We start from the raw sequence: 22333 nt of genomic DNA on the forward strand, positions 1-22333 counted from the left end.
GATCTGCTCTTAGCCACCGACTCAGGTAGCTCAGCTGTCCTGGTGCTGTTGGCCCTGATAGCTGCCTTTGACACTGTGGACCATAGCATCCTGTTGTTGCGGCTCGAACAGTCCGCAGGCATCACAGGCTCTGCCCTTGCATGGTTCAGGTCTTACCTGACAGACCATAGCTTCTCTGTGCAGCTAGGTGCCTTCTCCTCTGCCAAAGCCCCTCTTACCTCTGGGGTTCCCCAAGGCTCGATCCTGGGCCCCATCCTCTTTTTACTGTACATACTGCCCGGATGTTCAATTCTTACAAAACACAATATTCCCTTCCATTGTTACGCCTACGATGTACAGATCTATCTGCCTCTCAATTGAAATGTCAAACACTCACTACAGCAGTTGATGGACTGCTTGATAGAGATCAAATCCTGGCTGAGCAAAAACTTCCTTAACCTCAACGAGAGCAAGACCGAGGTCATCTTTTTTGGACCCCAACCTCCAGCCTCTCCGGTTGATATTCTGGGCTCTCTCAATAAAAACATCCTCCCCTCTGTCACAAACCTTGGAGTGACCTTCAATAGCACTTTTAAATTCGACAAGCAGCTCAGCACCGTAGTCAAATCCTGCTTTTTTTAAAATAAGACTATTGGCCAAAACCAAGTCGTATTTATCTTTATAAGACCTAGAAAGGGTTATTCATGACTTTGTAACCTCGAGACTGGACTATTGCAACGCTCTGTACGTGGGTATGGACCAGGCCTCAATTAGACGCCTCCAGCTAGTTCAGAACGCAGCTGCACGTCTTCTGACTGGCCACAAAAAGCGTGACCATATCACCCCAATTCTGGCCTCACCACACTGGCTTCCAATTAGTTTCCGAATTGATTTTAAAATCCTTTTATTTGTTTTTAAAGCCCTAAATGGCTGGCTCCGGCCTATATAGCTGAACTCCTCCATCGCTACACCCCAGGCAGAGCCTTAAGGTCTGCTGATCAGCTGTTGTTGATAGTGCCTAAGACCAGGCTCAAAACCAGAGGGCACAGAGCCTTCGCAGCAGCTGGCCCTAGGCTCTGGAACACTCTGCCCCTCCATGTGAGGCCGGCCCAGACCCTAAGGGTTTTTAAATCCTCACTAAAAACACACTTCTTCTCCCTGGCCTTCTAGTCAGAGTGGAGCATGACACCTGACTATTCCCTGTGCTTTTGTTTAATATTTATTTTATTGTGATTCTATTAATGTGTTTTTATTACATGTACAGCAGTTTGGCTCGACCAAAAATTGCTTTTAAATGTGCTATATAAATAAAACTTGATTTGATTTAGAATCCGGTTCTTTGACCACAGGTGTTAGAACCCACCCGGATCTCCTTCTCAGGATCGTAGGTTCCCCCGCTGGTTTCTGCCAGCAGAGCGTAAGCTCTCTGCAGAGCTTGGTACTCCTGAGTCAGCTGACGGAAACGGAACTCCGCCTCCTCGCGCACACACACCTGGAACAGGAACATGGGAGTGAGAAGGCGGGTTCTCTGTGGCTAATCCTGTTAACAACAATGTGTGTGTGTGTGTGTGTGTGTGTGTGTGTGTACCTCCTCTGGCTCTGTATCTGGAGTTCTGTCGGTGTGAAACGACAAAGACGATCCATCAGAGTCCACAGAAGCTTCTTCATCGTAGCCGTAGAACGTCTCTATGACCTGAGAGGGAGACACTGTTACTGGGACGCGCCTAGTAACAGCGAAAGTATTAATGTTAGTTGGAATAGTAGTACTATCAGTATTACTGTGAACCCTCACCCTGCAGGCTCTGAAGGTCCGTTTCCTCCTGACTGAATCCTGGCGTCTGTACCTCAGCAACATGTCTCTCTCCTGCAGGAAACACACACACACACACACACACACACACACACACACACACACACACACACACACACACACACACACACACACACACACACACACACACACACACACACACACACACACACACACACACACACACACACACACACACACACACACACACACACACACACACACACACACCCCTAGTATTTACAGTCTCCTTTGTTTGGGTTGATTGAATATATTTTACATGGTAATTAGAGTAATGTTTTTTTTCTGTAGTGTTCCTTGTGAGGAAGTGAAATACTAACGATAACATTCTTCACATAACCCGCTGTCTCCAGAGCCTGGAACGCACACACAGAGGTTAGAGCTGTTGTTAGTATAGCAGTAATGCTGTGAGTACTGTAGAACAGAATGTAGAAGTAATACTGTGAGTACTGTACAACAGAATGTATGTAGAATATAGTTATATGTGTGTAACAGTACTTCACCTTTGACAGGTCGTCAATGACGTGTTGTTGCTCCATAACTTGTAACCGTAGAAACTCCATCTCTCTCTCGTCCTGGCTGTAACCATGGTAACTGGAGCGGCTGCGGTCCAGGTCATTCAAAGAATTCGGTCTCCGCTGAAATATGTAAATAAATCATTAACATGTCGATAAATCATAACAACCTACAACCCTTCTGTGCAGGTGTGAGGGAAAGGGTGAGGGGTTACCATAGCTACCATCTCCATGTTTTCCTGCGTGACGAAGCGCAGCTTGTTGTCGAGGCGACGCAACGATAGCGCCATCTCCTCGTTCTTCCTGCTTAGACACCGGTTCTTATCCAGCAGAGGCATGAACTGACTCTCCGTCTCCCGCAGCCGCTTCAGCTGCACACAGTAGACACAACATACTGCAAATACTGCACACAGTAGCCTACACACAACATACTGTAAACACTGCGCACAGTACACAGTGAATACTGCACACATTACACACAGTACACACACAATACTGTCAACACTGCACACAGTACACATAGTGAATACTGCACACATTACACACAGTAAACACTGCACACAGTACACATAGGGAATACTGCACACAGTAAACACAAAATACTGTCAACACTGCACACAGTACCAGTTCGTTGCGTTCTTCCGACAGCAGAGCGTTCCGATCCTCCAGCTTCCTCACCACGGCGCTGAGCTCAGCGATTTTTAACTGAAACCTTCTAGTGTCCCGTTCCTCCTGAGACTACACACACACACACACACACACACACACACACACACACACACACACACACACACACACACACACACACACACACACACACACACACACACACACACACACACACACACACACACACACACACACACACACACACACACACACACACACACACACACACACACAAACACACACACACACACACACACACACACACACTGTTAAAATGAGCCCAGGCCGTAAACTGGTTTCATCACCTGGTGACTCAGTGAGTAGGAAGGTTAAACAGGAAGTAGAGTTAGGATGCTGTGGTTAAACAGGCAGTGGGTGGGGTTAATGCAGTAGGAGGCGGGGCTTACGAGGTGAGGACAGGTGTTAGGGTCGGGGTTAGTGTTGGGGCTGCCCCCCCCCCTCTGAGCATCTCTCAGCGCTGCGATCTGCTGCTCAGCTGCCTGCGTCTGCAGCTGCAGGCGGTGGGCGTGACCCGCCTGCAGACCCAGAGCTTTGTCCAGAACACTGACTGCTCGGTCCTTCAGCTTTATTTCATCCATCTGCACACAAACAGGCACACATACTTTCTTTTATTTTTGTATTTAACCTTCATTCAACCAGATAAAAGCATTGAGATAACATCTCATTTACAAAGCTGACCTGGCCAAGAAGGCAGCAACGTGACACAGAACACAGACATGTAAAATACAGAGAACACAACTAAGTAAACAACAAGACAAAAAGCAGTCACTACATTGAGCACATAGGGACAGTAAGAAAAGTACACTACTTATTACTGCAAGAGCAGCTGGTGGTAAGGACTTCAGACAACTTCAATTTAAAACAGTACCGTACAGGCAGGCAGGTTAGACACAGACAAGTTGGACAAAGATAGATAGACAAGCAGATAGAGAGATGAACAGGTAGACAGACAGGTGAGTGTTTTATTTGACGCATGATGGCCGGCCTCTCTGATTGGACGAGAGCAAGTGACTGTTTTTTTTTTTAAGTAAATTCTTTTGGGGTTTCTATTAGCTGAAAAGGCGTTACACCACGCAATAAGCAGTATAAACAGGAAGTCTGGGACGGTGGTGCAGCAGGAGAGACGAACGGTGGACTCAAACCGCCCGACACAGCGCCAACCACACGTTAATTTAAACAAAGAGTGGTGGGAACCATAACCTCATCGTGGTGGAGAGGTTCCTCTAGGAACCATAACCGCATCGTGGTGGAGAGGTTCCTCGAGGAACCATAACCTCATCGTGGTGGAGAGGTTCCTCTAGGAACCATAACCTCATCGTGGTGGAGAGGTTCCTCGAGGAACCATAACCTCATCGTGGTGGAGAGGTTCCTCGAGGAACCATAACCGCATCTTGGTGGAGAGGTTCCTCGAGGAACCATAACCTCATCGTGGTGGAGAGGTTCCTCGAGGAACCATAACCGCATCTTGGTGGAGAGGTTCCTCGAGGAACCATAACCGCATCTTGGTGGAGAGGTTCCTCGAGGAACCATAACCGCATCGTGGTGGAGAGGTTCCTCGAGGAACCATAACCTCATCGTGGTGGAGAGGTTCCTCTAGGAACCATAACCGCATCTTGGTGGAGAGGTTCCTCTAGGAACCATAACCGCATCTTGGTGGAGAGGTTCCTCTAGGAACCATAACCGCATCTTGGTGGAGAGGTTCCTCGAGGAACCATAACCTCATCGTGGTGGAGAGGTTCCTCTAGGAACCATAACCGCATCTTGGTGGAGAGGTTCCTCTAGGAACCATAACCGCATCTTGGTGGCAGAGGTTCCTCTAGGAACCATAACCGCATCGTGGTGGAGAGGTTCCTCTAGGAACCATAACCGCATCTTGGTGGAGAGGTTCCTCGAGGAACCATAACCGCATCGTGGTGGAGAGGTTCCTCTACACCAGGGGTGCCCAACCAGTCGATCACGAGATGTGTCTAAAAATAGAACAACAATATTCTGTTTTATCGTTAATGTCCTGTAACACAATCTTCCTGTGCCAGAATAATGCACTTGATCGCATCAAAGCTTTGTGATTGGCGTGACCCCATCTATCGGGGCGTGGCTGGTGGGCACTATTTAGCTGACGTTGTCCGTGGCAACAGGAGTGACAGTCCACACACACACAAGACCGCAATTATGGCAGAAGCAAAAAAGCCCAAAATATATAATGTTCACTCCGAGTGGGAGGATGATTATTTCTGTATCTATTCCAATTGAAATTCCATCTGTCTCTCGTCTGCAATGCGAGCGTGGCTTTATCGAAGAAGGGTAATTTAGGAGCGGCATTTCAAAACGGTGCACAAACTCTACGAGACGGAATTCCCTCCTAATTCTGCCCTACACTCTTCTGTTCGTTGCGTGCATATGTAACAGAGTTAAACATGTGAATACATCATTAGGCCTATACGTTTGTGAATGTTTAATTCATAATAAGTTGTGAATTTTAAGAGATGAGATTGTTTCATTTCATATTTTAAGTTTTGTTTCCCGTGGGAACACCGTCCCGTTGCACGTCTTTTTTTACTTCCGGTATGTATTTTCCACCCTCCGGACTGGCCATCTGGAGAATCTAGAGAATCAACGGCCGGTCGTCAAGGGCCGAATCGATTCGCTGGCCATCACCGCCCTTCATTTTTTATGTTTTTAAAAGGCACCATTGAAGTTGCGCCGTTTCCCCGCAGTGAGGCTCCCCCCCAGTTGACAGTTCGCTAGCACCCCCCCTTCTCTATGTCACGATTCTCATGTCATGTCACATTTCTATGTCTAGGTTTGGGTGTTTTTGCTGTTCTCTCTGTCATGTTTTCCTCCTGGGTTATTGTCTGGTACTTTTCCCTGTGTTTTTCCTCCTGTCGGTAGTTTCCCTGGTGTGTCTGATTACCCAATTGTGTTCACCTGTGGCCCCGTGTTTTCTCCTCCCTCCTCACCTGTGTCTTGTTTGTGTGATTAGTCTTGTGTGTATTTAAGTTCTGGTTTTTCTGTCTGTCTTTGTCGGTTCGTCTTGTGTATTGGCTTGTCCTCGGTGAGTGTTCTGTTCTGTCATTTTAATTTTAGCCTTGAAATAAAGGAATTTCACGTTAATCTGCATTTGGGTCCTGCCTGCTTCACACATCGTAACATTACGAACTGACCACTATGGACCCAGCAGACTCAGCCCATTTGATGCGACAGGCGGAATGTCTTGGATACTCTCTGGAATACATTTTTTATACATGGAAAGGCGCCTCATCTAGACGGGGTAGAGAGGCTGCGTTGAAGGAGGCACGTCAGGAGGTTGCTCGCAAGCCCTGGCTCTGGAGCTTGTTGCCCGAGTGGCTTAGGGTTTTCTCACGTAGCCCTGAGTGCCAGTCTGCATGTTCTGACCCTTTCTTGGGGTCTGGTCTGGCGTTTGGAGGTCCACGAAGCCTCCAAAAGACTCCTAAGAGACGCAAGGCCAGGGTTCCAGCCCCAGTTTCGGCTCCAGAACCGGCCTACAAGGCCATGGATCCATGCACCAGTACCGGTCCACGCAGCCATGCTTCTCCATTACCTGGCTTACACAGCCAGGGTCCAGGCTTCCGCTCCGCCCCCAGCAGCCATGGCTCCGGCCCCAGCAGTCATGGTTCTGGCTTCAGTACCGGCCCCAGTAGCCATGGTCCCAACTCCAGTTTCGGCTCCAGGACTGGCTCTCCGGCCGACGCCAGCTCCCCGTGTCCTGTCGGCGTACCGACCGACACAAGTTCCTTCTCAAGTCCCCTCTCGACTTCCCTCTCAAGTCCCCTCTCCAGTTCCCTCTCGAGTCACCCCTCAAGTCCCCTCTCGAGTCACCCCTCGAGTTCCCTCTCGAGTCCCCTCTCAAGTTCCTCTCAGGTCCCCTTTCGAGTCTCTTCTCGAGTCTCCTCTCAAGTTCCTTCTCAAGTCTCCTCTCGAGTTCCCTCTCAAATCCCCTCACGAGTCCCCTCACGAGTCCCCTCACGAGTCCCCTCTCGAGTCACCCCTCGAGTTCCCTCTCGAGTTCCCTCTCAAGTCTCCTCTCGAGTTCCCTCTCAGGTCCCCTCTCGAGTCTTCTCTCGAGTCCCCTCTCGAGTCTTCTCTCGAGTCCCCTCTCGAGTCTCCTCTCGAGTTCCCTCTCAAGCCCTCTCAAGTCTCTTTTCGAGTCTCTTCTCGAGTCTCTTTTCGAGTCCCCTCTCAAGTCCCCTCTCGAGTTCCCTCTCAAGTCTCCTCTCGGGTTCCCTCTCAGGTCCCCTCTCAAGTCATCTCTCGAATTCCCTCTCAAATCACTGCTCGAGTTCCCTATCAAGTCTCCTCTCGAGTCTCCGTTCAAGTTCCCTCTCGAGATCCCGCTCAAGTCACCTCTCGAGATCCCTTTCAAGTCACCTCTCAAGTCAACTGTCAAATTTCCTCTCGAGCCCTCTCTCGAGTCCCAACTCCATGTCCTGAGCCGTTGGAGGTCCCGCAGACTGCTCTTCTGCCGGGGGTCCTGCCAACCCTATGTCCTGTGCCGTTGGAGGTCCCGCAGACTACTCTCCTGCCGGGGGTCCTGCCAACCCTATGTCCTGTGCCGTTGGAGGTCCCGCCGACTGCTCTCCTGCCGGGGGTCCTGCCAACCCTATGTCCTGTGCCGTTGGGGGTCCCACCGACTACTCTTCTGCCGGGGGTCCTGCCGGCCCTGTGTCCTGTGCCGTTGGGGGTCCCACCAACTACTCTTCTGCCGGGGGCCCTGCCAGCCCCGTGTCCTGTTTCGTTGGAGGCCTCAACATCACCTGTTTCGCTGGGGGTGCTGCCAACTCCTTGTCCTCTTCCGTGGGGGATCTTGCCGACACCTGTCCCACCGGCTCCGGTTCCTGTCCGGTCAACACCGGCTCCTGCCCGGTCCCCTGAGAGCTGTGGTCTTCGCCCATCCTCGAACTCTGCCTTGCCCCCGGGCCGTCCGTCCGAGACCCCCTTTTTGAACTCTGCCTTGCCCCCGGGCCGTCCGCCCGAGACCCCATCCATGGTCTGTGCCTTACCCCCGGGCCGTCCACCCGAGACCCCTTCCTGGTCCTCTGCCGTGCCCTGGGCTGTCAGTCAAGGCCCGTCCTCCGGACCCCCTCAACCCACCCTGCTGGACGTTTTGGATTTTTTTTTTTTTTTGTTTAGGGACGTCTAGTATCCGTCCCTTGAGGAGGGGGTTCTGTCACGATTCTCATGTCATGTCACATTTCTATGTCTAGGTTTGGGTGTTTTTTTCTGTTCTCTCTGTCATGTTTTCCTCCTGGGTTATTGTCTGGTCCTTTTCCCTGTGTTTTTCCTCCTGTTAGTTTCCCTGGTGTGTCTGATTACCCAATTGTGTTCACTTGTGGCCCCTGTGTTTTCTCCTCCCTCTTCACCTGTGTCTTGTTTGTGTGATTAGTCTTGTGTGTATTTAAGTTCTGGTTTTTCTGTCTTTGTCGGTTCGTCTTGTGTATTGGCTTGTCCTCGGTGAGTGTTCTGTTCTGTCATTGTAATTTTAGCCTTGAAATAAAGGAATTTGACGTTAATCTGCATTTGAGTCCTACCTGATTCACACATCGTAACACTCTATTTGGACTGGTAGATCTCGGCAGACTGGCAACTTTAAAAGTAGCTCTTGGTTAAAAAAAGGTTGGGCACCCCTGCTCTACAGGAACCATCACCTCATCGTGGAGAGGTTCCTCTACAGCAGGGTTGCCAACTCTCACGCATCTGGCATGTGACACACACTTTCACTCTCAATCTCACGCTCTCACGCTGCCCAAACTATTCTCACGCCAAAAACAAGATGAACCGGCGATCGTCTTTAGTTGTTTATTTACAATGTTGAGTTGACAGCTGCTCAATCTGTCGATCGGCCCCCACCACTCTTATCAGACAGCAGAGCAGTGGGAGCCGGTTGGTCAATCCGACCCGTACTGCGCATGCGCAGATCTAAGATCCAGTAGAAATGATAACAAGTAAAAGTCTGCATTTTAAAACTCTTGATCACGGCAACTGCCTGACGTTGTAATCACACGTTACTACAGCTTAAGCACGCACAACTCTCCTTCTCTTAGCGACTGTAACTCCACAGTTGCCTACACTCTTTTTGGGTTTGCTAACGGTAGCTACTTTAGCTTGATAGCTAGCCATGACTCTTTCCCCACACTCGGGTGTTATTTCCTGCTCTTCCTGTCTCATGTTTGGTTACTTCCCTGCCTCCTTTACTGGTACCGATACATGTGTTAAATGTAGTATAGTTGTTAGGTTGGAGCAGCCTCCAATCATAGCCATAGAAGCCCGGCTCTGCATCTTAGAAAGTAACTCAGCTAGAGCAAAGCCCATGTTAGCCAGTGCGGTCCGGAAAAAGGTAGCTCCTCTTAGCCGTCCCCCGGCAACTCCCGAGCAGCAGGGAGGCTGGGTGACTGCTCAGAAGGGGCATAACGTGAAACTCGGAGGTCCCCACCAACCCGTTCACGTATCTAACAGATATTCTCCACTCAGCGAGACACCCGCTGAGAATCCAACTCTGGTTATTGGTAGCTCTATTATGAGACACGTGCATTTAGAGACCGAAGTCTCCACAGTCACATGCATTCCGGGGGCCAGAGCGGGCGACGTTGAGGCGCATCTTAAACTGCTGGCTAAAAATAAAAGTAAATACAGTAGGATTGTTATTCACGTCTGTGGTAATGCTGTTCGTTTACGCCAATCAGAATGCACCAAAGTTAACGTGGAGTCGGTGTGTAGTTATGCTAAAAAAATGTCGGACACCGTAATCTTCTCTGGTCCCCTCCCCAGTCTGATCAATGATGACATGTATAGCCGCATGTCATCATGTCAGCGCTGGTTGTCTTGGTGGTGCCCAGCAAACAATGTGGGCTTCGTAAATAATTGGACAGCCTTCTGGGGAAAACCTGGTCTGATTAAGAGACGGCATTCATCCTACTCTGGAAGGTGCAGATCTCATTTGGGCAAACATGTCAGGGCTTTGTGGACTTAATCCATGACGAACTGGAGTTGAGACCAGGAGGCGGAGTCGCAGTCTTACACGCTTCTCTGCGCTCTCTCCTAGGCAGTCATCCATAGGAATCCCGAACCCAATAAAATACCCAATATTAGCGGTGTGTGTGTCTGCCCAAGGACAATTTAAGGTAAACCTAATAGAGGTGTCATACATAATAACCTAATAAAAGTAAATGTAACAACTACTACAGTGCAACAAAACAGGAAGAATAAATGTGGTCTCTTAAACATAAGATCTCTAGCATCTAAAGCAATATTGGTAAATTATTTAATATCAGATTATAATATTGATATATGCTGTCTCACTGAAACTTGGTTGAGACATGAAGAATATGTCAGCATAAATGAGGCCACTCCACCCAGCCATATCAACACTCATATTGCTCGAGGCAAGGGCCGAGGAGGTGGAGCTGCAGCAATCTTTGACTCGAGTTTACTTATCAATACTAAACCAAAATTAAATTATACCTCCTTTGAAAGCCTCGTTTTTAGTCTTACGCATCCGACCTGGAAAACTTTGCAGCCAATCTTATTTGTTACAGTGTATCGTGCACCAGGTCCTTATTCAGAATTCTTATCAGAATTCTCTGAGTTTTTATCAACTTTGGTTCTTAAAACAGACAAAGTAATTATCGTAGGTGACTTTAATATTCATGTTGACGATGATAAAAATAGCCTTACTGTTGCATTTAACTCTATATTAGATTATTTTGGTTTCTGTCAGAGTGTAAATAAACCAACCCACATCACACTCTCGACCTTGTTCTGACTTATGGTATTGAAATTGAGCAACTATTAGTCGAACCGCATAATCCTGCTTTATCCGACCATTTCTTAGTAACTTCTGAAGTACTATTACTACTACAAAGAGACTACAAAGCATTAGTCAAAAGCTCCTGCAGCGGAAACCTATCTGTTAGTGCTATAGCCACATTTAAGGAAGAGATTCCACCAATACTTAACTCGATAGCATGTCTGCATGTAGGGGAGGAAACTTATACAAAATGTACACCACCCCAAATTGATCATGTTGTTGATAGTGCTACAGATGCGCTGCGAATACAATGAGACTCTGTTGCTCCTTTGAAAAAGAAGAAAATAAAACAACATAGATTAGCTCCATGGCATAATGCCCAAACCCGCAAAATAAAGCAAAAGTCGAGACAACTTGAAAGGATATGGCGTTCCACTAAACTTGAAGAATCTCGTTTAATTTGGCATATTACTCTCAATGAATATAAGAAAGCACTGCGTAAAGTGAGAGCAGCCTACTACTCTTCATTAATAGATGAGAATAAGAATAATGCAAGATTTATTTTCGGCACTGTAGCCAGGCTGACAGAGAGCCACAGCTCCATTGAGCCTTCTATTCCCGTAGCACTCAGTAGTAATGATTTTATGTGCTTTTTTAACCATAAAATTGTTACTCTTAGAAACAAAATGAATGACCTCTTGCCTTTGACCAGTATAGTGTTATCAACAGCTCCCGGAAACGTAAGTTCTAATATTACACTAGACAGTAAACTAGAATGCTTTTCAGCCATAAACCTTGAACAATTACATTCAATGATTCTCTCTTCTAAACCATCAACGTGCATGTTAGACCCAATTCCAACTCAGCTGTTGAAGGAAGTTTTTCCATTAATTACCACTTCTTTATTAAATATTATGAATATGTCTTTATTATCAGGCTATGTTCCACAATCATTCAAAGTAGCAGTGATAAAACCGCTTCTTAAAAAGCACAACCTCGATCCAGAGGTTTTCGCCAACTATAGACCTATTTCTAATCTTCCGTTCCTCTCAGAGATTCTTGAGAAAGCGGTCGCAAAACAGCTGTTACTTAAAAAACAATGATTTATTTGAAGATTTTCAGTCTGGCTTTAGAACACATCATAGCACAGAGACAGCTCTGGTTAAAGTCACAAGTGACATTCTAATAGCCTCAGACAAGGGACTTGTCTCTATTCTTGTTTTGCTCGATCTCAGTGCTGCATTTGATACCATCGACCATGATATCCTATTGCAAAGACTAGAGCACTTAGTTGGCATACAGGGAACTGCTTTAGGCTGGTTTAGGTCCTATCTATCTGAACGCTCTCAGTTTGTACGTGTCAACGATGAATCTTCCACGCAAACCAAAGTTAGCCATGGAGTGCCACAGGGTTCAGTGCTCGGACCTATTCTGTTCACATTATATATGCTTCCGTTAGGCAATATTATAAGGAATCATTCTGTAAACTTTCATTGTTATGCGGATGATACTCAACTATATTTATCAATCAAGCCTGATGAAATTAATCATCTAAATAAAATTCAAGACTGCCTCAAGGACTTAATAACGTGGGTGACCTTAAACTTTTTGATGTTAAACACGACCAAAACTGAAGTTATTGTACTTGGCCCGAATAATCTACGAAACAAATTATCTAAAGATATACTAACTATGGATGGCATTAATTTGGCCTCCAGTGAGACTATAAGGAATCTTGGTGTTATATTTGATCAGGATTTATCCTTTAACGCCCACATAAAATCCATTTCAAGGACCGCCTACTTCCATCTACATAACATTGCAAAAATCAGGCATATCTTGCCTCAAAGCGATGCAGAGAAACTAGTCCATGCATTTGTTACTTCTAGGCTGGATTATTGTAACTCTTTATTATCAGGGAGTACCAAGAAGTTAGTCAAGTGGCTTCAGCTGATTCAAAATGCTGCAGCTCGTGTACTAACCAGAGTTAGGAGAAGGGACCACATGACTCCTGTTCTGGCTGCCTTACACTGGCTCCCTATAGAACACAGGATAGAATTTAAAATTCTTCTTCTCGCCTACAAAGCCCTTAATGGGCAAGCGCCATCTTACCTTAAAGAACTCATTATACCCTACTGGCCTACTAGGGCATTGCGTTCCAAGAATGCAGGGTTGTTGGTTGTTCCTAGAGTCTCTAAAAGTACAATGGGAGCCAGAGCCTTTTCTTATCAAGCTCCACATTTGTGGAATCAGCTTCCAGTTTGTGTTCGGGCGGCAGACACCCTATCCGTTTTTAAGAGTGCGCTTTAGACCTTCCTTTTTGATAAAGCTTATAGTTAGGGCTGATTAGATTCAGCCCCTAGTTTTGCTGATATAGGCTTAGTTTGTCGGGGGACATCTTACTTCTTCCTTCTCTCTGTCTGTACCTGTGTCCTCTCATGTTCCCATTAAGCCAGCTTCCCCACATGTCTTTCTTTTTGGTGTCTATTTACGCCGGGATCCGGAGTCATGGATGATCCTGCGGTCCTGTGTCCTGGATCGCGAGCCCTGGATCTTGAGTCGTGGCTGTGGTCCTGGATCATTGGTCCTGGATGGATATCCTCGTGGATTCATCTTCCTATTATACACACATGCATTTCCAAACATTTGGACTACCTATGTTGCAAATGTATTATCTTTTCAATTTACACACGGCATCTATTGCACGTCTGTCCGTCCTGGGAGAGGGATCCCTCCTCTGTTGCTCTCCCTGAGGTTTCTCCCATGTTCCCTTTAAACTGTGGGTTTTCTCCAGAAGTTTTTCCTTGTACGATGTGAGGGTCTAAGGACAGAGGGTCTAAGGACAGAGGGTCTAAGGACAGATGGTCTAAGGACAGAGGGTCTAAGGACAGAGGGTGTCGTATTGTCATACTGATATTCTGTACACACTATGAAGACCACTGAGACAAATGTAACATTTGTGATATTGGGCTATATAAATAAACATTGATTGATTGATTGATTGCTGCTTATTGTTCTACTTGGCCAAAATAGAGTCAAAGAGTATATGAGAGTGAGAGTGTGTTAATTAATATATTTGGCAGTTTAGAGTAACTCTGTACATTTGTTTGTGTGTGTGTGTTTCATGTATAGGCCTCTCACGATAACTAATTTTGTTGGACACATTTTTCCGGAAATTATTGCAATAAACGATAATATTGTCAGCACCGTTGTATGACCATTTTAGCACAGATGAGCTCTGCCTCACCTCAGAATGCATCACCCCACAGAAACTGTCTGGAAAGCGGGCCCTCAGCGCATGCCTGCACCATCTCACTGTATGTCACCAATGTAATGTTTGTAGATCCCTTTATTACATTTATCCTCGCCATCCATAGTCTCTAAATAACTTATTTCACGTATGATATTTAGACTCGCTGGTCTCATCATACAACGGCAATGAGAAAGCACCAGGGGAGGCAGCCATAACCTCTGCCGCACTGAAGGGGGCGCAAGTGAGCCCACAGGTTCTTGTTGCTACTGTTATTCTACGCAGAGACGGTAGATGCAAACAACAAGCTAGACTTTTGAAATTAGAGGAAGATAAGGAGGACTTTTACAAAAAAGTAATAGAGATTGTTGTCCAGAAGGAGAGCATGGACTTCAAGTCAAGTCAAGGTAAGACCACAATTGTAATGAAAATGGGATCTTACTCTTTGGGTATCCTTTTGTTGAATGGTCTGTTTAAAATGAATCATAGCATCAGACTAAAAAAGCTTTTGAAAATAACAGAATATTTCGATTAAGGTCAAAATATAATATATGTAAATCTGACTCGGAAAGAGTCAGTGCCTCACAAGCCATGCACCTCACCGCACGTCACTATATATAATAATAAATCAAGTACATCCTTTCAAACTGCTAGTCACATCCTCATGTAAATGGTAATTTATTGAGTTAATTTTTATTTATCGTACGATAAGTCAATTAATTGCTTATCGCGACAGGCACACAATAAAACAGTGGAAACAAACATGTGTTTGACTTTCATTAGTGAATGAAACTTTGTGCCCTTTATAGTCTGTGTCCAATATTGTGTATTTATATATATTGTATATATATCCTATATATATGCTAAGGTCCCGCTGCTGACACGATAGCAATCATTTAGTGCGCATATGTGTAATTAAACCCATGATATAAAAATCTCACTCCAGCCAGGTACCCAAAGTTGGCAGCCCTGGTCTACAGCAGCGGTTCCCAACCTTTTTCAACTAAGGGTCCACTTAAGAATACAAAAAAATGTGCGGCCCACATTCAACTATAATAATACAAAAGCTAAATAAAGTTCTGATTGGTTGATTCAGAACATGTGACTGTGTGTACATGTTGTAAATCCAGTAGAACAGACCGCTGTCAAGGAATGTAATGACCGTTGCTAAGGAGCATCAACAAAGAGAAAGGAAAAGAGGTTAAAAAAAAAAAATTAATAATGAAATGTTTCCACACAAATCATAATGTTTTGCAAATTATTTGGCAGCAAATATTGAATTTACATTTACACCCTTTAATATTTTTATTTGGGCTTTTAGATGAAGACCGCACACAGTTAATAAATACAACTATTCTTCTGGCTAAAATATATATGTTTAAAAGTCAATCAAGGAGTAATCTTAATTGAAGGTGTTTGAAGAGTAGATTAGTAGTGGCTCAACACGCCATGAAATGGGAAATAATGAGCTCTAACGAAGAGTGGGATTAAAGACTGAGAACCAAGATGGCTGATGGTGTGTGTCGTGGCTCGGTAGCTCCTGATTCAAACCACCGGCCTCGACTAAAACCTACAATATACAAGACTGTTGACGGCCTAGTTATTGTAGAGGATGAGTTACTCAACTTCCTGGCGGTTAAAATTAAAACTATGACCCAGGACGAGCTAGTCCTTGTAGCCTCCATCACCTTTGATTACGAATGGATCGAGACTTCTAAAAAGACGTTGTTTGAACTCTGTCCTGAAACCAAGCAGCGGTGTGTGGCCTTTAAAGGCAACCAGAAGGATGCAAACAATATCAAAAGCTGCCTAAAAGTGCTAAATGAATGCGGTGAAAACATCCCCGTGTTGTCTCCCACTACCTGGATGAGCTGCCGCCTGTTACGTTTAACAACCTGGATGTGTCCAACCTGCTGAGCAAGATGGAGCGACTGCACAGCGAGGTTTGCACATTAAGACACGTAGTGGAAGTTCAGGCAGATATCGGTAATGACCTGCGTGCTGTGGCTGCGACTATGGACAGCAGAGTTGCTGCCGTAGAACGCCAGTTGGAGCCGAGTCGTGGTGGAGGACTGGCTGTACCAAGTGACGCTGAAACTACCTGTGGGAGCGCTCAGGGCGATGGCCAGGATGGTGCGGTGTCGGTGAAGGATGCGAGCCCCCCCGGCTCTTCTACTGATGTACATCCCAACTGTGTTGACCCGGTTGCTGCGTCAGGGACCGTAAGTGCCTGTGTGAGCCCTGGAGGAACTGGCAGGTATGGAGTGAAGTTGTGAGACGGGGCCGAGGTCGGAGGAATAGGGCCGAGGGCCAGTCTGCCTTATCCAAGCAGCTTGTTGGGAAACCTGAACGCAGGATGCCTAAGCCTATTGTTGGCACTGCTGCACACGGGAAAATATAAGTGATCCGTACGAAGTTGGTGAGTGTTTTTGCTACCAAATTCTCGCCAGACCTTGACACTGAGACACTGTCCGAATATCTACTGAACAACTCGGCCGTGATGTTAACTGTCACCGTATTGACACTGCGAGCAGCAGATATAGCTCGTTTAAAGTGTGTGCTGAGTGCAATGAAGTTGCGGAGATGTTTAACCCAGAACTCTGGCCTGAAGGCTCGGTTGTGAGGCGATACTTTGAACCACATACAGCGGAGGTGATAGGGGCTAGCAGAGCTAGACCTTTTGCCGGTGCGAGGGTACTGCATGGGGCTACGGCTGAGCTGCTTAGCTAAACGTTATGCGGGTTGGATCATTTAAATGACGCGGGCTGCACCTGGGCAACAGCACTGCTGATAGGATCCGACGTGTAGTGGTGGACAACTTTCTACAAAGATGTGACATTTTATGCTTGCAAGAAACTTTCTTACCAAAGCAGGACTTGGGAAAGTTGAACTCTCTTAATGACAATGTTCACGGGGCTGGTGAGTCCACTACAGACCTCTCTCTGGGAACAGTGAGAGGAAGGAGAGCAGGGGGCGTGGCTACCCTGTGGCACAACAAGCTGGACGCGGTCATTAATGTCATCAGGCTTGAAGTTGACTGGTGGATTGCTGTACAGATCCAAATGAATAACAAGGAGTTTAGCATTCTCAATGTATATACACCGTATGAGTCACAGCATGATGCAGATGAATACCTGAACAGACTTGCTTTTATACATTATTGTATTGCTGATAATCATTCCTCCAGTGTTTATGTAGTGGGTGATATGAATGCTGACATATCAGACAAAAGGTCCTTGTTTGCAAAGCATATGCTACAGTTTTGTGATGATAACAATCTTATATTATCAAGCCAATACTTCTGCCTACAGATAGCTATTCATATATAAGCGAGGCCAGGCACACAACTTCATGGCTGGGCCATTGCAGAAGCACTGCTAATGCCCATGACACTGTACGATCAATTGAGATTGTGTATGAGGCATCAATGTCAGATCACATTCCTTTTGTAATGTCACTAGATTGTGAAAGTCTCCCTGAGATGTCTCAGGAGGCTAAACATGCCTGTTCCACTAAAGTGGACTGGTCCAAGCTCACAAATGAGGATAGGCTATTGTACTATGCGAGAACTGATGTCCTGTTGAGTGATGTTTATCTACCCAAAGGGGCAGCTCTGTGTGTTGATGTGGGTTGTGATGAAAGCTCTCACCGTGAAGACCTCTGGAACATGTGTGATTGTATGGTGGGAGCTGTATGGGAGGCCAGTAGACCGGGCTGTACCTACTCTAGGAAGAGACACAACATCAAGCCAGGGTGGAATAAACATGTGGCTGATCAATACGCTGAAGCCAAGAATGCTTTTGGGGCCTGGGTCCAGGCAGGAAGGCCCAGAGAGGGGCCTGTCCTGGATCTCAAAAAGCGTACAAATGCTAGATATAAATATGCAGTTCGTTATGTCAACAAACATACAGAAACATTGATGCGGCTTTCACACCGGCGCTTTTCAGTTTCTAGCTCCGAGCGGGAGCTTTTCTGGTTCAGCTCCGGTTTCCCTTTTCAGCTCCCGCTCTGTTCACACCGCCCACTGGCGCCCCAGAGCTACCCCTGCTGCGCCACGACGTCACCGTTTACATCGCTGATTTGCCCCCCAACGGCAGCTCACAACAACAACAACAACTGCGTCGGGTCGATGATGGTGTTGCTTTTAATCACACGAAGCCAGAATAAATTGAATAACGACTTCTCCAACCTTATACTTTGCTCCAGAGTGCCGTGGTTCATTGTTTATTAATGTGTTTCTGCAGCATTTACCGACCGCTGCAGTGCTGGCTGCTCTTCCACGGGACTTTATTCTCCCGTTAGCTCCCGTTAGCTCGCACTGCAGCGGCCGCTCTAAAGTATTCACTGTCCGACTCACACAAGCAGCTGATGCATATCCCCAGTTCCCCTTAGCCTAAGTGAATGTGTGTCAGTCTGAATTGACACTGTTTGGTATCATAACGCTGTTATGAAAGTTTCTCTGGTATCAAACGGGTGATGTTGGCATAGCAACCGAAGCTAAACTGACTACTTGCATCCGATAGCTGCAATAATACAAAACAACACGTCTGCCTCTCTCCACAATGATCGATAACAGTGAACGGATGGTCAAAGTAAGGCACAGATAAACAGAATCACACGAAGCCTGGTTAGTGCTGCCTGACTTTATAAAGTGTGTTTATAAGCACTACTGCTTGTAGGCAGGCTGACAGGCGACCCATGTTCAGGGGAGGTGGGTTTAGTTTCCTGCACGCCTCGACGTAAGAGAGACGTAAGCGACGCCGCCTCTTAGCTCCAAAGCTCTTGCCTCTGGACCGACAATTTTTTGGAGCTGGAAATGAAGCGGATTCCGGAGCTAAGAGCCGGCGCCGCTGCGGTGTGAACAGGAAAACCCGACGCTTTTCAGGCTCTAGCTCCGAGCCGGAGCTGAAAAGGCGCTGGTGTGAAAGGGGCATGAGAGCAGACTCTATTCCTGAAAAGCTCCTTCATAATGATGTGACCGGCTTCTGGAAGGAGGTGAGAGCTCTGAACAGCGCCAGTACGTCGTTACCGTGTACCATAGAGGGAGTATGGCTTCTGGAAGGAGGTGAGAGCTCTGAACAGGGCCAGTACGTCATTACCGTGTACCATAGAGGGAGTATGGCTTCTGGAAGGAGGTGAGAGCTCTGAACAGGGCCAGTACGTCATTACCGTGTACCATAGAGGGAGTATGGCTTCTGGAAGGAGGTGAGAGCTCTGAACAGCGCCAGTACGTCGTTACCGTGTACCATAGAGGGAGTATGGCTTCTGGAAGGAGGTGAGAGCTCTGAACAGCGCCAGTACGTCGTTACCGTGTACCATAGAGGGAGTATGGCTTCTGGAAGGAGGTGAGAGCTCTGAACAGCGCCAGTACGTCGTTACCGTGTACCATAGAGGGAGTATCTGGAGCGATAACATAGCTGAGTTGTGGAGGCAACATTACTCTGCTATACTTAATGGTGTTAAAAGGGACACAGTGGGAATCACAGCTAAAGAGGTTTATGGAGCAATTGCAGCTAGCTGATAACAAAGCATGCGGCTCTGACCCAATCACTGCAGAGCACCTTCAACTGGCAAGCCCGAAGGTTGCAGTTCTTCTTGCCATTTGTTTTACCGGCCTCCATGTTGACTGGTACTTTGGTCCCTGTCATTAAGGACAGAGCGGGCAAGGTAGGGAGCGTGGATAACTATAGACCAAGTGCTCTGGCCAGTGTGTTATCCAAAGTCCTGGAAAGAATGTTGTTAGATAGATTATGTTCTTATGTATGTACCTCAGATAACCAGTTTGGCTTCAAGGCTAAGCATGCTGCTGAGCTATGCATCTATGCTTTGAAGGAAATGGTAGAAACATATAGAAGACATAATTCCACTGTTCTGATTGGTTCATTGATGCCTCTAAGGCTTTTGATCGAGTTAACCATCATAAACTGTTTTTAAAATGGAGACAAAGAGGTGTGCCCAACAGTATAATTAGGATCCTGGCTTATTGGTATGCCAACCAGAGCATGCAGATCAAATGGGGGAATGCAGTCTCGGCGCCATTTGGTGTTGGTAATGGAGTCCGCCAGGGGGGGCTCCTCTCACCGAGCCTTTTTAATATCTATATGAATGATCAGATGAGTTAAGTGTCTGTAAAACAGGGTGTGTGATTGGTCATGTGATTGTAAACCATCTTATGTATGCCGATGATCTGGCAGTTGTTTCTCCTAGCAGTGCTGGTTTTCAACAGTTGCTAAATGTTTGTTCTGATTACGGAGTCAAATATGACGTTAAATACAATGCTAAGAAGAGCGCTGTCATGATCTGCAGAGCAATAGGGGAGAACCTTTGTTTTACAACATGCTACCTGTCAGGACAGGTGCTGTCTGTTTGCTGTAACACGAAGTATCTGCTGTCTGTTTGCTGTAACACGAAGTATCTGGGACACATCATCACAGATGCAATGGCTGATGATGATGACATGTATAGACAGCGGCATGTCTTATATATACAAGTCAATATGTTGGCTAGAAAATTCTCTTGGTGTTCAGATAAGGTTAAGGTAAACCTCTTTAGAGCTTATTGCACTCCTCTCTATACTGCCCCCTTGTGGGTCAAGTATAAGAAGGCGAGCCTCCGGAAGCTCCAGGTTGCTTATAATGATTGTTTGCGTATATTGCTTAGAAAACAAAGGTGGTGCAGTGCAAGTGAAATGTTCTGTAATGCACCAGTCAACACGTTCCATGCTCTTTTGAGAAATCTAATGTACAAATTCATCTGTCGATTGAATGTTTCTCATAACTCATTATAGTCATTATACTGCTCTCAAATCCGTGTTTCAGTGCTGTACGATACCAGTCACCTCTGTGGAAACATTGGTATGGCTGCCTTTTTTAGTTTGTATTTGAGTGTTGTATGTCTTTTAATAATGGACCAAGAGTCTCTTTAAATAAAGCTGATGATGATGATGAAAGGAACAATAAATATGCCATGTTGTGTTTTTGGTGGTTTTTGGTTGTCAACCTATTTTTGTTTGTGAAATGTTGAAGTGATCCAGCTGACTCTATCTCTATTTATTCTGTTTTTGTTTTGTTTTTGTCTAAGATGGGAATCTCATCTCCTATATGTTATTGTTATGTCCATGTTTGTGTCTTTAGCCCCTACAACATTTTTTTTTAAGTAAATAAAAAAATGTAATAAAAAAATAATAATTTGGCGGCCCACTTGCAATGCCTCCACGGACCACTAGGGGGCCGCGGCACACAGGTTAGGAACCCATCGTGATGGAGAGGTTATGAACCTGGGTTCTGTGTTTTTCACTGACGAGGGGCCAGAATATGGGCCGTTGCGATGGGAGTGCGGTTGTGGGTTTGATCCCAGCCCGTCAACATGTGTAAGTACAGTCTATTTAACATGTTTACTGTTGTGGTCGGTTCATCCTCTATAGAAAAAACATGTATTATTATTATTATTATTATCGTTGTTATCTTTGTTATTGTTGTTGTTGAATGTCCTCATAAAGAAGAACAGCAGCTTCCTGTTTCCTGTCCAGCTGTGAGAGTCATCACAGTCTGTACCAGTCTGTTCATTGTGCTTTACCAGTGTGTGTGTGTGTGTGTGTGTGTGTGTGTGTGTGTCTCACCAGTCTCCTGATCTCTCTCTCACACTCCCTCTTGGTTCGGTTCAGCTCCTCCTGGTGTTGGTGATAAGCTGATCTGAGCTCTGCTGCTCTGGTCTGTCCCGCCTGTTGAGCCGAGCTCAGAGCTTCCTCTGCGCTCCTCTTAGCTCCCCTCAGGTCCTGGATCTCCTGATGGAGGCGACATCGCTCAGAGTCCCAGATCCTTCTGGACTCCTCCGCCTCCAGAAGGGGGGGCCTCACCTGGGGGGGGGGGGGGGGGGGAAAGGTGAGAAACAGACAGGTAGAGGGACGGGGGCCTCATCTGCGGGGAGTCAGAACCATGGCAGACAGACGGGTACAGGTGTCCCACCTTGTCTGTAGTCCCGTCCATCAGAGTCATAACCATGGCAGACAGACGGGTACAGGTACAGGTGTCTCACCTTGTCTGTACTCCCGTCCATCAGAGTCAGAACCATGGCAGACAGACAGGTACAGGTACAGGTGTCTCACCTTGTCTGTAGTCCCGTCCATCAGAGTCAGAACCATGGCAGACAGACGGGTACAGGTACAGGTGTCTCACCTTGTCTGTACTCCCGTCCATCAGAGTCAGAACCATGGCAGACAGACAGGTACAGGTACAGGTGTCTCACCTTGTCTGTAGTCCCGTCCATCAGAGTCAGAACCATGGCAGACAGACAGGTACAGGTGTCTC

General features: G+C 46.5%; 1 protein-coding gene across 1 annotated transcript in view; it reads right to left on the reverse strand.

Annotated features, from left to right (window-relative positions):
• Positions 1–22333, reverse strand: part of LOC117440583 (janus kinase and microtubule-interacting protein 3-like) — a 34212-nt gene that overhangs the window by 8800 nt on the left and 3079 nt on the right. Inside the window, exons 3-11 of the mRNA XM_071202051.1 lie at positions 21646–21882; positions 3402–3593; positions 2950–3063; positions 2541–2696; positions 2314–2448; positions 2131–2166; positions 1772–1843; positions 1568–1672; positions 1343–1471 (exon numbers count right to left, since the gene is read on the reverse strand). Coding sequence (XP_071058152.1) covers positions 1343–1471; positions 1568–1672; positions 1772–1843; positions 2131–2166; positions 2314–2448; positions 2541–2696; positions 2950–3063; positions 3402–3593; positions 21646–21882 — 1176 coding nt within the window. The remainder of the gene's footprint in view (positions 1–1342; positions 1472–1567; positions 1673–1771; positions 1844–2130; positions 2167–2313; positions 2449–2540; positions 2697–2949; positions 3064–3401; positions 3594–21645; positions 21883–22333) is intronic.

Source organism: Pseudochaenichthys georgianus, unplaced genomic scaffold (assembly GCF_902827115.2).
Source record: "Pseudochaenichthys georgianus unplaced genomic scaffold, fPseGeo1.2 scaffold_1054_arrow_ctg1, whole genome shotgun sequence".
Classification (NCBI taxonomy): Eukaryota; Metazoa; Chordata; class Actinopteri; order Perciformes; family Channichthyidae; genus Pseudochaenichthys; species Pseudochaenichthys georgianus.